Source organism: Sylvia atricapilla, chromosome 4 (genome assembly GCF_009819655.1).
Source record: "Sylvia atricapilla isolate bSylAtr1 chromosome 4, bSylAtr1.pri, whole genome shotgun sequence".
NCBI classification, from domain to species: Eukaryota; Metazoa; Chordata; class Aves; order Passeriformes; family Sylviidae; genus Sylvia; species Sylvia atricapilla.
The window spans coordinates 282,967-296,695 of record NC_089143.1 but is presented as its reverse complement, the minus strand read 5'-3'; the positions used below and the strand labels follow the sequence as shown (position 1 = coordinate 296,695).

Here is a 13,729-nt window from a genome sequence, read left to right as displayed (position 1 = left end):
GCTCCAGTCACTCTGACCCTGTGTTGTCCCACGGCCTGAGCGTTCCTTCCCGCAGCTGGGAAGCCCCAGGCTCTCGGCTCGGCTCGAGGTTAATCATCTGCCCGCGGTTAACCTGTGCCCGCCCCCGCCCGCGGCCGGGGCAGCGCTGCGGCTTTAACGCGGGGCTGGGAGCGGGGGACAGCAGAGCCAGCTCCGGCGCCGGGAGGCCGCGCACCATCGTCCCTCGGTGCCGCACATCGCCGTCCTTCGGTGCCGCACGCCATTGTCCTTCGCCGCCGCACATCGCCGTCCCTCGCCGCCGCACACCATCGTCCCTCGGTGCCGCACATCGCCGTCCCTCGGTGCCGCACGCCATTGTCCCTCGGTGCCGCACATCGCCGTCCCTCGCCGCCGCACATCGCCGTCCCTCGGTGCCGCACATCGCCGTCCCTCGCCGCCGCACACCATCGTCCCTCGCCGCCGCACATCGCCGTCCCTCGGTGCCGCACATCGCCGTCCCTCGGTGCCGCACATCGCCGTCCCTCGGTGCCGCACATCGCCGTCCCTCGGTGCCTCACACCGTCCCTCGGTGCCGCACACCGCACACCCCTCGCTGCCCCACACCGTCCCTCTCCGCCCCATGGGGAGCCGCGGGCTGCTGGCCGCTCTCCTGGCCGCTGTCCTCGGCGCCCTGCTGCCGCTCCCCTCCGCCGGCCACCGCAAGCTCCTGCTCTTCCTGCTCGATGGCTTTCGCTTCGACTACATCGATGACAGCGAGCTGCAGGCTCTGCCGGGCTTCCGAGCCATCGTGGAGATGGGGGTGAAGGTGGATTACATGACCCCGGACTTCCCCAGCCTCTCTTACCCCAATTACTACACGCTGATGACGGGTGAGTACTTGTGTTTCTGTGCCGCGATGCTCCTCAAAGCTGCCGGCTCCCGTGCCCAGGTGGAAGGCAGCTCCCCGTGACTTTTTCTTCCAAAGAAGCTACAAAAATAACACGAGTCGTGCTTTTAGCTGGGAGGTTTTTCGTTTAAAAGCACTGTGGCGTTACAGCCCAGAATTGTTCCTCTGAAACGCGTTCCAAACTTGGAAACGCCGCCAGGAGCTGATTTTTGGAGTTCCCTTTTGCTCTTCCAAGGTGTAGCTGGTCCCTGGCTGCTGCCAGCTCAGCATCACTGCCGGCTGGGGCTGTCTGCTGCCAGCACCACTGCGGGCTGCTGCATGTATACAGAGCATAGGAGCGACTGGGAATGCCTGGGAAATGAATACTGACACTGCTCAGGGGCTTTGATAAAATGCATGTGAACTAAGTGTGGCTGCACTCAGAACTTACTTTCAGTCAGCAGGTCTGTTTTGGCAAGTCCAGCATTGCATTTCTTTTTAAACTGTTTTTCTGTTTTCGTAACTTGGCTCTAAGTCCTCATATCTGTAATAATTCAAAATAGCCAAATATAAAAACAGGATTTTTTGCTTTTACACCCCTGCAGTTTTTCAGAATGCCCAGGGGAGGCTTTTAGAAAATTAAGAGGACAGTTACAGTTTTCATGATGCTGATTTGCTTTTAATCTTACGTGGAGGAACACGACACTAGGAAGGTGCAGGGAGTAGAGCTGGGCCAGTGCCTTCAGAGACAGACACCAAGGAAGCAAAAGTTAAGTAAAAAACCCCAGCAAAACAGATTTTTTTTCCTGGAGTTTCTACTTGGATTTTTCTCTGGAGTTATTTAATAAACAAGAGTTTCCACTGAGTGAGGAAGAGTAAGAAAATCTATCTTCTTCTAAGATTTGTGGCTCTTCTGCTATTTTTGGAACAATGCAGTGCCCAGTGATTCGTATACTGCTTGCTGGGAAAGCAAATAGATGCCATTGTAAAACAAAAATCTGACCTCAGTTGTGTCCAGCTTGTTTTGAAACTGCTTAACCCCTTCTTCCTTCTCTCTCAAGAGAAACGTTTTTCTCTTGCTCATCTCTCATCAGAGGAGAATATCAAACCATCACAGGGTTGGTTTTGATTCTTTTTCATGATTTGGCACAGAAGTATGAATGCAAAATAAATGTCATGAGTACAAATAGAGGTGTTCCACTCCGGGCTCTGTTCTTTAGGTGTACATGGGCAAACTGACCTGACACTTCATAGGTGCAAAAAATCTTTGGTTGGGGCTGTTAGAAGAAAAGAAATGAGCGACGCTTTGCTGCTAACCACATTTAGTCATCACTCCTGTTAAATGTCTATACATGAAGTGAAGTCTGTAATCCTCAACCTTTGGAGGAGTTTTGAAAACCTCCTACTTTGAACTCACTCAGAAGGAGTTTTGTTTTAGGTGATGAAACACCTCTACTGGACTTCTCACGTTTTTAGTAGAGTTCTGTGTCTCAGCCTGAGGCACCGAGACAGTCTGGGACCAAACTCAACTCTTCTTGCAATTCTCCCAGACTTTGTGATAAGGATACCAATGCAAATACAATTTAATTGCAAATGGGAAATGGCCTTCCTAACACATGAGTCACAGTAGTAATAAGTAGGTCAGGAAGCAATTGAGGACAAAGATTAGGTGGTGAACGTTGCCCAGAGGAAGATCCAAGGCTGCCTTGGAGGCCTTGGGGTGTCAGTGGAGCCCAGGACTGTGTCTTGGCAGGACAGCAGGGTAAATCCCCTGGCTCCACTGCTCCTACCATTTGGGGCCATAGTGCCATTTCCACTGCAAGGAGGTTTTGGGGGTGCTGGGGTTAGGAGTGCAGAGCATGTGGCAGGTGTAGTGTTAAGCTGTGTTTGGTCTGCATCCATTACATTTGCCAGGCTGGGACAGGCTTTGGGAAAAAAACAGCGTGGCAGGGTGACACATGCCATAGTGAGCAGCTCAGGAAATGGGGAGCTGCTGTCCCCCTTGGGAAATGGGGAGCTGCTGTCCCCCGTGGGAAATGGGGAGCTGCTGTCCCCCGTGGGAAATGGGGAGCTGCTGTCCCCCTGGTGCTGCCCTGTGGCCATGGGGAAGGGTCCATCACATCTCACCAGCCCTGCGTCCCCTCTGCTGCAGCCAGGCACAGCTGTAACTGGCTTTACTTCTGTTTGCCACTGGGATGTCTGGTAGTTAAATGCTGCCACAATTTCTCCTGGGAAATCATGAAAAAATTATTCTTTGTGGCTTGTCCTACGCTGCTGTTTCAGGAGCTGCTAAGAAAGTCATATTATAACTTCCAAACCATCGTATTTGTCTTTGTAGTGTATTGGCATCTTTCAGCTAAATCAGTTTAAGAAATTGCACATTCCCACCCCTGGCTTGTTCATTATATCCCACTTTGGGTTTTTTGTTTGGTTGGTTTGGTTTTGTTTTGATAAATGCTCCTGTCCCTTCTGTATCTGCTCATTCCCAAGGCCTTATGGCTCCACATCCATTCCAGAGCATTCATGGCTGCCAGGTCTTCGACAACACGTACAGAAAATGCTGTAGTTTGTGTGTGTCTTGCCTCTAGTCATTCTTGTGGACAAGGCCTTTCCCTTCTGCCTGCTGCCTTTCACCCCACATCCATGCAGGACTCCAGAGCAGTTGAGTTGCTGTTAAATGAGGGAAGTTCTCCTGGTTTCTGTGGCTCTGGAGGACAGTGGGTGCTGCCCCTCATCCCCCGTCCCTGTTGGGGCAGGTCAGTCTCAGACATGAACCCACCTCCTGCAGAGGTTTGGGGGTCTGCAGCATCAGCCCCAGCACTGCTCAGGGCAGAGCCAAAGAGATGTAACCACAACTGTGGACCAAAGACACCCCTTTCTGCTGAGGTGAGGTGCTGGTGGACTACTGACACAGGAGGACCAGCAGGGAGGATTTGGAATCCCTGGAGGGATTTTGGAAGAGAAGTGTGGGAGGGAGGTGACTTGTTTGTGGTCATGCAGTGCTGCAGGGCTCTGGCAGAGCTCCTCATGGTCCCCCTCCTGCTGCTGCTGACCTCTGAGAGGATATTTGCTGGAGTCCCCCGAGTCACACAGAAAGCCTCAGCCCAAAGCCCAGAGCTGCTTAGAGGTCTTTTCCTTTCCTGCACCACAATTACGAGAAACCAGAGCACAGAAAAATGTAAAATCACCAGCTGAGGTTCTGGGATGGAGCTCGTCCTGCTGCAAGCCAGGGCATGGCACCAGGACCTGCTGTTTGCCTGAAGCAGCATCAAACAGAGCAGGGCTGCTGCAAAGGGATCTCACTGACAGGCGACCAGAGAAGCTGTTTTGCTACAAAAACCTGGTGCTGGGCGAGGTAATTCAAGGATGTGCTAGCTTAAAATCCAGCTCTTTGAAAGCAGAGTTGTCTAGACACCTCCTTTATGCCGTGTTTCTTAGTACTGGCCTCTACAGTGGCAGAAAGACTTGTTTTAGGAGGCTTCAGCCTGGTGTCCTGCTCTCCGTGGTGTACTAACAGTATTGCAATTGTTGCCCTGGAAAACATGAAATGGAGAATTAGGTAAAAGGAGATGTTGCAGCTGTGACAGAGCTTTTGCAGCACTCTCTGTGGGCTTGGCAAAGGAGGGAAGAAAGAGTCCAAATCAGTCCATGCAAAAAGGCTCCCTTAATTATACCATGTGCTGTTTGTTTTGGAAAGGAAGGGATTAAGACCACAAGCCACCTTGGCTTGTGTTCCTGTGGGGAGTTTTTAATATTTCCCTTTCCCTGCTGTGGCCTGGATCAGCAGGGAGCTCTCATGCCAAGGTCAGTGGAAAGTCTGAGGTCTCCCTGAAACCAGTGCAAGCAGGAGTGACTGCTTCAGAGCCCTCTGTGCCCTGTCTGCCAAGAGAAGCTGCTCCTGCTCTCCTCGGGTCTCCCTTTCCTGACAAGCTGCGGGTGTTGGAGGGCTGCTGGGCTCCTGAGGTCTGCCCCAGCTGAGAGCACTCAGGGCCACCTCACATTTCAAATCAGCATAAACAGGAACGGACAGTGTCACATCTGAGACACAAACCCAGCGAGGATTTCTTTTCCGAGGTGGTGACTAGAAATGCAGTCTTCCTGGCAGGTGTCCGTGTGGATGCTCCAGCTGCCTGGCCAGCTGTGCAGCCCCACAGCCAGCATTTCACTTGGCTCCGTGGGAGGAAAGGGAGCCCCTGACTGCAGAGATGGGTGGGGACTGATGGAGAGGAGCCAGCACGGAGCCTCCTGGGCCCCTTCGGGCAGGACTTGATCTTAAACAAGCGGCAGAGTGGCTGTGAGCTCCCCTGAACCTGAGGGGTGGAGCAGAGGGCATCTCAGTCTCCTGCACCCAGAGTGAGGGCTGTGGCCTTGGCAGAGGTGTCCCAGTGCAGTGCTGATGTGTTTGGCACTTGTCTAAAATCCAGGGGTGGTGTGTGGTGTTTTCTCAGCCCTGCAGCTTGTCTCTACACGTGCCATCACCTCCTCTGCCCCACAGCAGGGAACGGGACGCATGGCAGAGGTCCCAGGATGGTGACATCAAGGTCCACTCTGCCAGACGGAAGATCTCACCCATCTGCCACGTTTCAGCAGTCTTCCCTCCACTCCTCATTCCTGACATACTCAACTGCTGAGGGGCTCTGGTGGATGATGCCAAAGTCTAACAAACACTCTACATCTGTTCTCCCCTGACCACAGCAGATCAATGTCCCTTGCAGCCCATTTATTCCGTGTTTTCTGGGAGAAAACACCCTTTGGGCTCCCAGCCCTGGCCTGCTCTGGAGCTGGCTGATTGCACACACACACTGCTGTATTTACTGTTTTCTGTCAGAGGTTTCCTGTCAAAAGCACAGCAGCTCCAGGCTCCCTCCACTCAGCACCTGAAGGAAGCCTGGGGATGGTCCCAGTGGGTGACTTTTTTCTGCTCCACAGTTAATGGCATCCTGACCCCAGGCTGGTCCAGAAAAGGATGCTGACAGCTTCTGTTCTGCAGTTAAGCAAGCTCTTAACCGTGTGATACCTGCATGTTTTCTGAGGTATAAAAAACGGAAGGATAGGAGTACAACAGGGAAGTTTATTACTTATATATTAACTAAAGCTACCTCTGCCTCACTGTCCAAGCTTAAAAAAAATCCAAAAGGACACAAAGTGCACATGAGTGACAAGAGAAAATTATTTTTTTGGTCTTTGGTCTTCTCAAACAGCTACAGATACCAGCATCAGCAGAGATTGAAAAGCTTCTGTTTGTGATATGCAGCTCTGAAATTAGGTCTCTTCCTTTTCTTGGGTTCATTAGCTTTCCATTTCTAAAACTCCGTGTTGGGAAGCAAAACAACATGAGTAAGTCTGTGGTAATGCTGTTAACTGGCAGGGAAAGGGTGCTATCCCAGCGAGAACAGCTGGAAAAAATACTGGGAACCAGGAGGATTTTCATTTTCAAGTTCTTCCTCTCACTTGTTTACTCACCAAATGCAGAAAGACTGCAATGCCAAGTGTCAAGATTTTTCTCTTTCACACACAAAATATTGCAAAAATCTGTGTTTGCTTTGTACCTGTTAGAAAAATGGAAACATTTCTAGAATGTAGAACAGAAAGGTTTTTTTAAACACAAGTTCACGATGCTACAAATTGAAATACAGAGTTTTTTTCCTTCTTACTAGCTACAGTCTCACAGCTCACAGCTACTGGACCTGCTACCAGCTGTTAGCAGAGTAGATGTTCCCATATCCCAGTATTCCTTAGCTCAGAGCTGGAGTCACTTCCAGAGGCTCATGCTCTGTCTGATGGTGCAGGCAGCAGCTTTGTCCATTGTTCTGTGCAGTGCCTGGGGCTTCAGTGCCCACAATCCACACCCAGCTCTGGGGGTCCCAGAGTGATCCCTGAGCCCACCACAATTCAGGACAACAATAGCTCGGAGTCCCGCCTCTTCAGGGACACAAGATCTGACTGCCCACGCAAGAAAGCATCTGCAAAACCTCAGCTGGATGATTTATTAGCACTTTTTGTGTACCCCAGCCCTGGCCCCATGAGGAAAGCATTGAATTAAGAGTTCCAGGCTCTTACTGAATGAATCCCCTTTAGGGAAAAAAGATAATGCTGTGTATAGCAGAGGGGTTTTTTTTTTCCGTGCTTTTTGATGTGATCCTACCTGAATTCCAAAGTTTTGCCTGATACAGGCTCAGGTGTTCATGCTTTGGCTCTGTCAGATATTAGAGGTCATAAAAACTTGGAAAGACTTTGCCAGCATGACTTTGGACCATGAATTGTCCATGCAAGAACTGTTTTCACTTGGGGATCTGCAGATGGCAGGCCACTTTGCCCAGGTCAGTGTCCCCCCAGACTCCTCATGAGCTCTGTCCTTCTCTAGGCTGCTCAGGATTTAGCTCATGGATTTGTTTTTACCCTGTGGTCTTTCTCTTCCAGGCAGAGCAGGTGACACCCATCGGGGAAGAGCAGAGCAGGGCATCAGTTCCTGGGCACAGCACCCACTGTGTGTGCTCCAGAACAGGGGTGTGATACAGTGCTGGGGGCTTTTCAGCCCTGCCTTCTTCATCCTTATGGGAGGCAGATTGAGCAGAGCACTTCCCAAGGCAAGCTGTGTGCATGGAGGAGCCTAACTGCTCCCCAGAGTGTATATCCCTGTGCCTGCCTCTGCCCCCAGCTCCTGTCACTTCCCGGAGCGTGGGGACACCCCAGAGGGACACGGGAGGACAAGTCCCCCCAGAGAGGCAAGGTGTGTGTACAATATTGCCCAGCACACGCAGCTAAATGCCCGTTCTGCTGTCACCATCAGCTCCTGGTGCCTTTGCTGCACTGGGGAATCCACACCGTGGGCTCTGCCCAGTCTGGTTTGCCCAGTGCAGGGATGGGAAATGCCCCAGGGGCTCGCTCTCTGGAGTCTGGGTGTCACAGGCAGCCAGAGCAGGGTGTCACTGTGTCACCCAGTGTCACCGTGCTGCTGCCGGGGGTGGCCAAGGGGCTGCCTTCTGCTGGATATTTAAATTCCGTCTTTGTTTTGTGGAGATTCATTTGAACGCTGACAAAAGTGCCTGGAGACACGGGAATGTGCTTTAGAGAAAGGCTGTGTGAAGTGTAGTGTCCAAGGCAGCTGTAGCAGGCAGACTTGCAAATGCTTTGGCTGGCTCTCCTCCACAAGGATACAGCAGTTATCATATTCTTGGGAACTGTACCCTCTTTGTTTTCCTCTCTTGCTTGAGGAAGGAGTAACCTTTACTACAGTACAGCGAGTTTAAATAGTGACATCTGTATGCTGAAGTTACTTTCTGCCCTGTTTCTATTTTTGAAACTTTTAAGATAACGTTTGATTACAGAGGGAAGCTGCAGTAATGGAAGAAATAATAAATTTGGAATGTTTTGGTGGCTCTCTAACACCAAGTTGCTATTCTGTAAATGTTCCAAAGAAGCACACCAAAGGTAATTTTCTTAAGCTGGAGAAAACAAGTGAAAACAGGACAGAAAGAAGAAGGGTTGGACAGGTGACTCAAAGGAAACTTGAGAAATGGCTTTAATTCTGTGTACGAGTATCCTGCAGGGGAGGGGGCAGAGGCAAAAATGCCAGTTATTCCAGGGCTTTTCAATCTAGTGAGCAAGGCTCAGAATAGCCATGGCTGAAGATTAACAAAGGTCAAAAATAAATTAGACATCAGGCATACTCTTGGACAGTGTTTACTGATGGCAATTTTTGGGAGGAGCAACTCAAGGAAGAGATTAATTTTTTGATTATTGATGTCTTCCAAGAAGGTCTAGGGTCTTTCTGAGGCACAGGTCTCAGGTAAGTAGGCATTAAATGGTCAAGTCTTTTGGTCTGTTACTCACCTGGTTTTCTTTTCTGCCCCTGTGAACCAGGCATGTCTGCAATGAGCACCGATGCCTTATAGTCCTCTGGGCCTCTCTCCCAATAGTTAATAGAGGATTTGGAGTCTAAAGAAGTCCTTTAGTCCTTTAGAAGTCCCAAACTGTAGTCCTTTAGGCCTCTTTTTCAATAGTTAATAGAGGATTTGGAGTCCAAAGAAGTCCTTTAGTCCTTTAGAAGTCCTAAACTGTAGTCCTTTAGGCCTCTTTTTTAATAGTTACTAGAGGATTTGGAGTCCAAAGAAAATTGAACTGATCTAATGTGGAGAACAGAACACTGCCCTCTGTATTAGTTCAAACAGTTATTTAAACCTCTCAACAATAATACAAAGAACAATCTCCAATCTCTTCCTTAAAAAAGTGGACAAACAGACAGCAGACCTAAGTCCTGTGTGGTTAGCAGCAGCTAAAGCTCACTGATTCTGTATAAAGGCTACACCATACGTCACACAGATCCCTGATATGTAGGTTCCCACTGACAGAGCTCCAGCACTGACCTCTGAGTTTCCCAGGCTGGCACAAATCGACTGCTGCAGTTTGTCAGGTTGATAGATGTTGGGAATACATGGACTTGAAGAAGCTGAGTTGTCCCGAGTTGTCCTGTTGTCCAGTTTACAGTTGTCCTGTAAATTGTAGGGCTGTGTTTTGATGCCCATAGAGATTTCCTTCTGTCTCTTATGAGAAGTACAGAAAAGAGAGCACTTTGTAGCCTGAAGGGAACAGGTTACTGCCCATCCCACCCACCAGTTCTCCTACACTGGACCTGTTGGGGTTAGTATGATAAGCAGTGACTGCCACAAACTGGGACCACATTTTTCCTCTGGGAAGGAGGAAATGTTCTGCATAATTGAAATACTTTATAGCAGGGAAGGAGAGTTCAAAATCCATTTCAAGATCACGTGCAGCCAAAGCATACAGAGTCCTCTGCTTGAAGTGGCATCTTTTCAGAACAAGAATACCGAGGTTATTTCAGTTCTGATCACCATGCTCAGGCTCAGAATAATCAAAGCCTGTTATCTGGATCCCTGCAATAAAATGACTCACCAGCTAATGAGGACAGTGTCTATCACATGCTTCAGTCATTGCTTTTTAAGATATGTAAATAAGGAACTTCCAGTACAATATATTCCTCAACATTTCTTTTCCCTTTTCTGTTAATTCATCTTCAGAATAATTATTAAAATACAGCATCTTCTCTTCTGACAATTACAAGAAGTAGAAGATATCTCCCAGTATCTGCATTATGAAGTTGCCCAAGGGTCCCTCAGATACAGTAAGAGGCCTGAAATTGTTCCTGTGTCCACAACCAAGAACAAAGCAGGATCATTGCAGCAACAACAAAAAAAGAGAAGTGAACAATGATGGAAAATAAAAGTAACATACAAATGTTACTTTTTTCTCCCTAGTTTTTGCTTATTTCCAGAAAAACCACGTGCCCTATGGATAAAGGAAGAATAAGTACAAGTTTCTCAGTCTTTGCTCTGTGTTTCTAGGTTGTGCTCTTGTCACCTTGTGTTCACAGGTGGCTTCCCACAGCCCTCTGGCCGTGAGTGCTGCTGGTACCTCAAATGGCCTCAGCCCTGGCAGGTGCAGAAGGAGCCAGGTGTCAGCCAAACCTGGTCCCTGTGGCCTTGGGCTGAGTCTGTGTGTGGGGCTGGGTTCCAAATGTTGGCCAGGACACAGGGTGCAAGGTTTGTTTCTTCTGCCCTCAGCTGTCTAAACGGTGGCTGCCTGAAGCTGAGAAAAGGCTGTCATCTCTCTCTAACAATAATTGAGAGCGTTATCACCTCCAGATACCTGAGGTGCCTGTCTTAGGGCAGCATGAATTGTTTTCTAAACATGACTCTCCTTACCCATCCATTGTGGAGGGAACACAGGGCGCTGAGAAGCTTCAGTGACTGACTTCTGGGTGTCTGAACTGGGAGATTTGGTTAAGCAAACTGGAGCACCTCAGTGAAAGGTGAGAGTCAGCAGGATTTTATGAATGGTTGCAAGGTGAGACATCCCAGAATTCAGGACAAGGCTTTTCAGCTGATCTGCTGGATGACCCAGTAGTAGCAGTGGTGGTGCTGGCAGCATCCCTCTGCTGAGGAACACCAATCTGATTGTGCTGCTTCTTTCTCCTCTCTCAAAGGTCGCCACTGCGAGGTCCATCAGATGACTGGAAACTACATGTGGGACCAGAAGTTAAATGTGTCTTTTGACATTGGTGTGAATAAAGAAAGCCTGCTGCCGCTCTGGTGGAATGGATCAGAGCCTTTCTGGGTCACAATGACGAAAGCCAAAAAGAATGTTTCCATGTACTACTGGCCAGGTTAGTATGTGCAAAATGGCTACAGTGCACCTTGGCATCTGAGCACTCCATCAGCTGTAGGAACGGCTCTCTAACACAGTTCTGAAATACAGACAAGGATTTTGTGTGCTTTACTAACCAGACATAGAAATGAGTTAGCTTTTCTTTGGTCATGATAATTTGCAGATGCTTAGAAAGGAGAAGACTGAAGAGTCACTAGAGGCAGCTTTCCACTGAATGCCAGCTTCAGGAGGGTGCTGGCTTGAGGAGCATTCCCTCCTTCATCAGCTGCTTGTTCCTCTTGGCCACCTGTAACTTCTGCTGTGCTGAGCTCTTGCTCCATGAATGGTTCATTGTCCAAAGTTAAACAGTGACCATCCTCCCCCAGTGCTTCTTTGGTTTTAATTTGGAAATTAGTAGCTGAGAGCTGAAGACGATCTGCTCTGTGGGGACAAGAAAATCCAGCCAAAAGCAAAGCATCCTTGTCCTCTGGTCGTCCTCATTGTTAATTCATCTGTGCTCCCAGTTGCTGTGAGCCTGAGCCATTCATTTGGAGGGCCTTGGCCTTTCTGTTCCTCGTTTGTTAGATATTGCACCACTGGAATGGCTGGGGATGTGTAATAATGAGTCCTTTTTAACAAACAGGAGTATTGTATCCCCTTAGGCTAAACATTTAGGGACTCACATAGAAACAGATGTTCTAGCTGAGCAGCCAGACCAAATCCCTTGCAAAGCACTCAGATTCTCAACTTTTTAATCTTCTGGCTGCCACCTCCCCTAAGCAGTCTGCAGATCTCGATGTGGCAGCCCAGGCTGGAGGGGCAGAGAGCTGCTGGAGGAGCTGTGGAGTCCAGCCAGTGCCAGCAGGGCAGGGGCAGCTGACTCATGCCATGGGCTGCTGGCCAGCCTGTCTCTGCACCCCAGTGACGTGTGCCTGGCCACAGCCCTTCCTCACCACGTGGCCAACGGGGTCCTGGCACAAAGGACCATTCTAAGGAACGGGAAGAGAGAGCAAACCAAGATAAAAACCATTGGAAAGCCATCCAGAGGGTTCCTGCAGTGCTGAAGGGCAAAAGGATCTGAGGGGGACAATATTGCCTTATGGCCTCAGAGGCAGTCAAAGGGTTTGCATCAGCCCTGAAAACATCTTGTTCCCTACTGAAGATGTCTCAAGGGATCTATATATCCCATCCATATAGTGGGATATAGAAATTATGCAAGAATGTAGGAATTCTTTTAAAAACTTACAAAAATATCTCTTTCTGTAGACTATTCATCTTTAACTACTATTGTAATTGCTCTCAGTAGGTATAATTACGCACTGGATAGATGTAACAGCCTACAGAGAGCTGCTGAAATCCAAAAAAAACCCAGTATCAGTTTCATTAAGTGCCTTTGGACTTTAGCTAGCTCCTTGGTGCCATTTGAGCAGTGTTTCCCAGGGAGAGAACACAGGAGGTGTGTATACATGTGTCCCTGTACATACATGTACACACATGTGTACTCCTCACTCTGCCTGCTATTTCCAGCTGAAAATCGCAAGGAACAAAAGAGATCCTCTTTTCCCAGTGCCTACGCTCCCAAGTGTGTGCATTGAGCTCTCTGATGACACACTGAGGAAATTTTTGCATGGATCTGGCATTTCAGCTGTGGACTGTGACATGTTCCTCTGTTGGCCCCTGATTATTTATCTGTGATGGCTGAACTTTGGCAAAGCCATCAGGGCTTCAGTTCAGCACCAGCTGAAGCACGTTTATTTGAGGGGTACTCGTGGTCTCAGAGGACACATTGGCCATACAGGGTTAGGCACAGGAAGGGGAGTGGAATGTGGAAATACTGAACCAAAATGCAGGGCTGTTGGGCTGCAGGATTCCAGGTATCACTGGGGTGAACAGAAGTCACTCCAAATGCAACGGCATTTGTTACATTTTCCCTATATGATTTTTTTAACCATTATCTTGTTCCATAGCGAGGACAAAACCCTTTCTAAAAATCCTAGATCTAGCATTTTAAAGCTTAAATTCTCAACAAGCCGTTTGAATGGGCAGCGATATGAACAAAATGAAAATAAACCCCAAGCTTTACTAACCAAGGTGAGTGGAGGTCCCACAGGCATCTGCAGTCCATATGATCTGCCATCAGTGATTAGCTGTCCAGCCTGAACATACACTGCTGCTTAGTAATGACTCTTGCAGCTATGATAAAGATCCAAACAGGAAAAGCTGGGGAAATTCTGAATAGGAGCTGCAATATGTGGCCAAATTCCCCACACTTTGTTCTGGAAGATGCTCTTTTCCCTTTAGCCAGCAGTGCAGACAAACAGGATCAGTGAGCCATAGCAGGAACACTTTGGAAATGCCGCAGTGCTGATCCTCAGGGTTAAATTCCCAGGATTCTCACCAAACTACACCATGCCAGGGGTCTCAAACATCACTTCTGCCAAAGCAGAGGGCCATCACCCCAGATGCTCAAGCTCCTTCGTTTTCCAGCAGCTTGTGCAACTACTTCAGCTGAAGTGCAGTGACAATTCTCTAAACATTGAAACGAGAGACGGATTGGGTAAGAAAAAAATACTCTAAACTCAACTTTTGCCATTTAAACACAATGTTTAGCAGACCATCCAGCTAGTCTGGAAAGTTCTCAAAATCTTCTGTTATGACAATGAAATGTCCAACTGTTAAATAAATGTTTAGAAATGTAAT

The 13,729-nt window shown here is 48.7% G+C and overlaps 1 protein-coding gene across 1 annotated transcript in view; it reads left to right on the top strand.

The window, feature by feature from the left end:
* The first annotated feature begins 619 nt into the window (after positions 1–619).
* The window catches only part of LOC136359861 (glycerophosphocholine cholinephosphodiesterase ENPP6-like), a 28,258-nt gene continuing 15,148 nt past the window's right edge, over positions 620–13,729 (top strand). Inside the window, exons 1-2 of the mRNA XM_066316766.1 lie at positions 620–869; positions 10,869–11,048. Of these exons, the coding sequence (XP_066172863.1) occupies positions 620–869; positions 10,869–11,048 (430 nt within the window). The remainder of the gene's footprint in view (positions 870–10,868; positions 11,049–13,729) is intronic.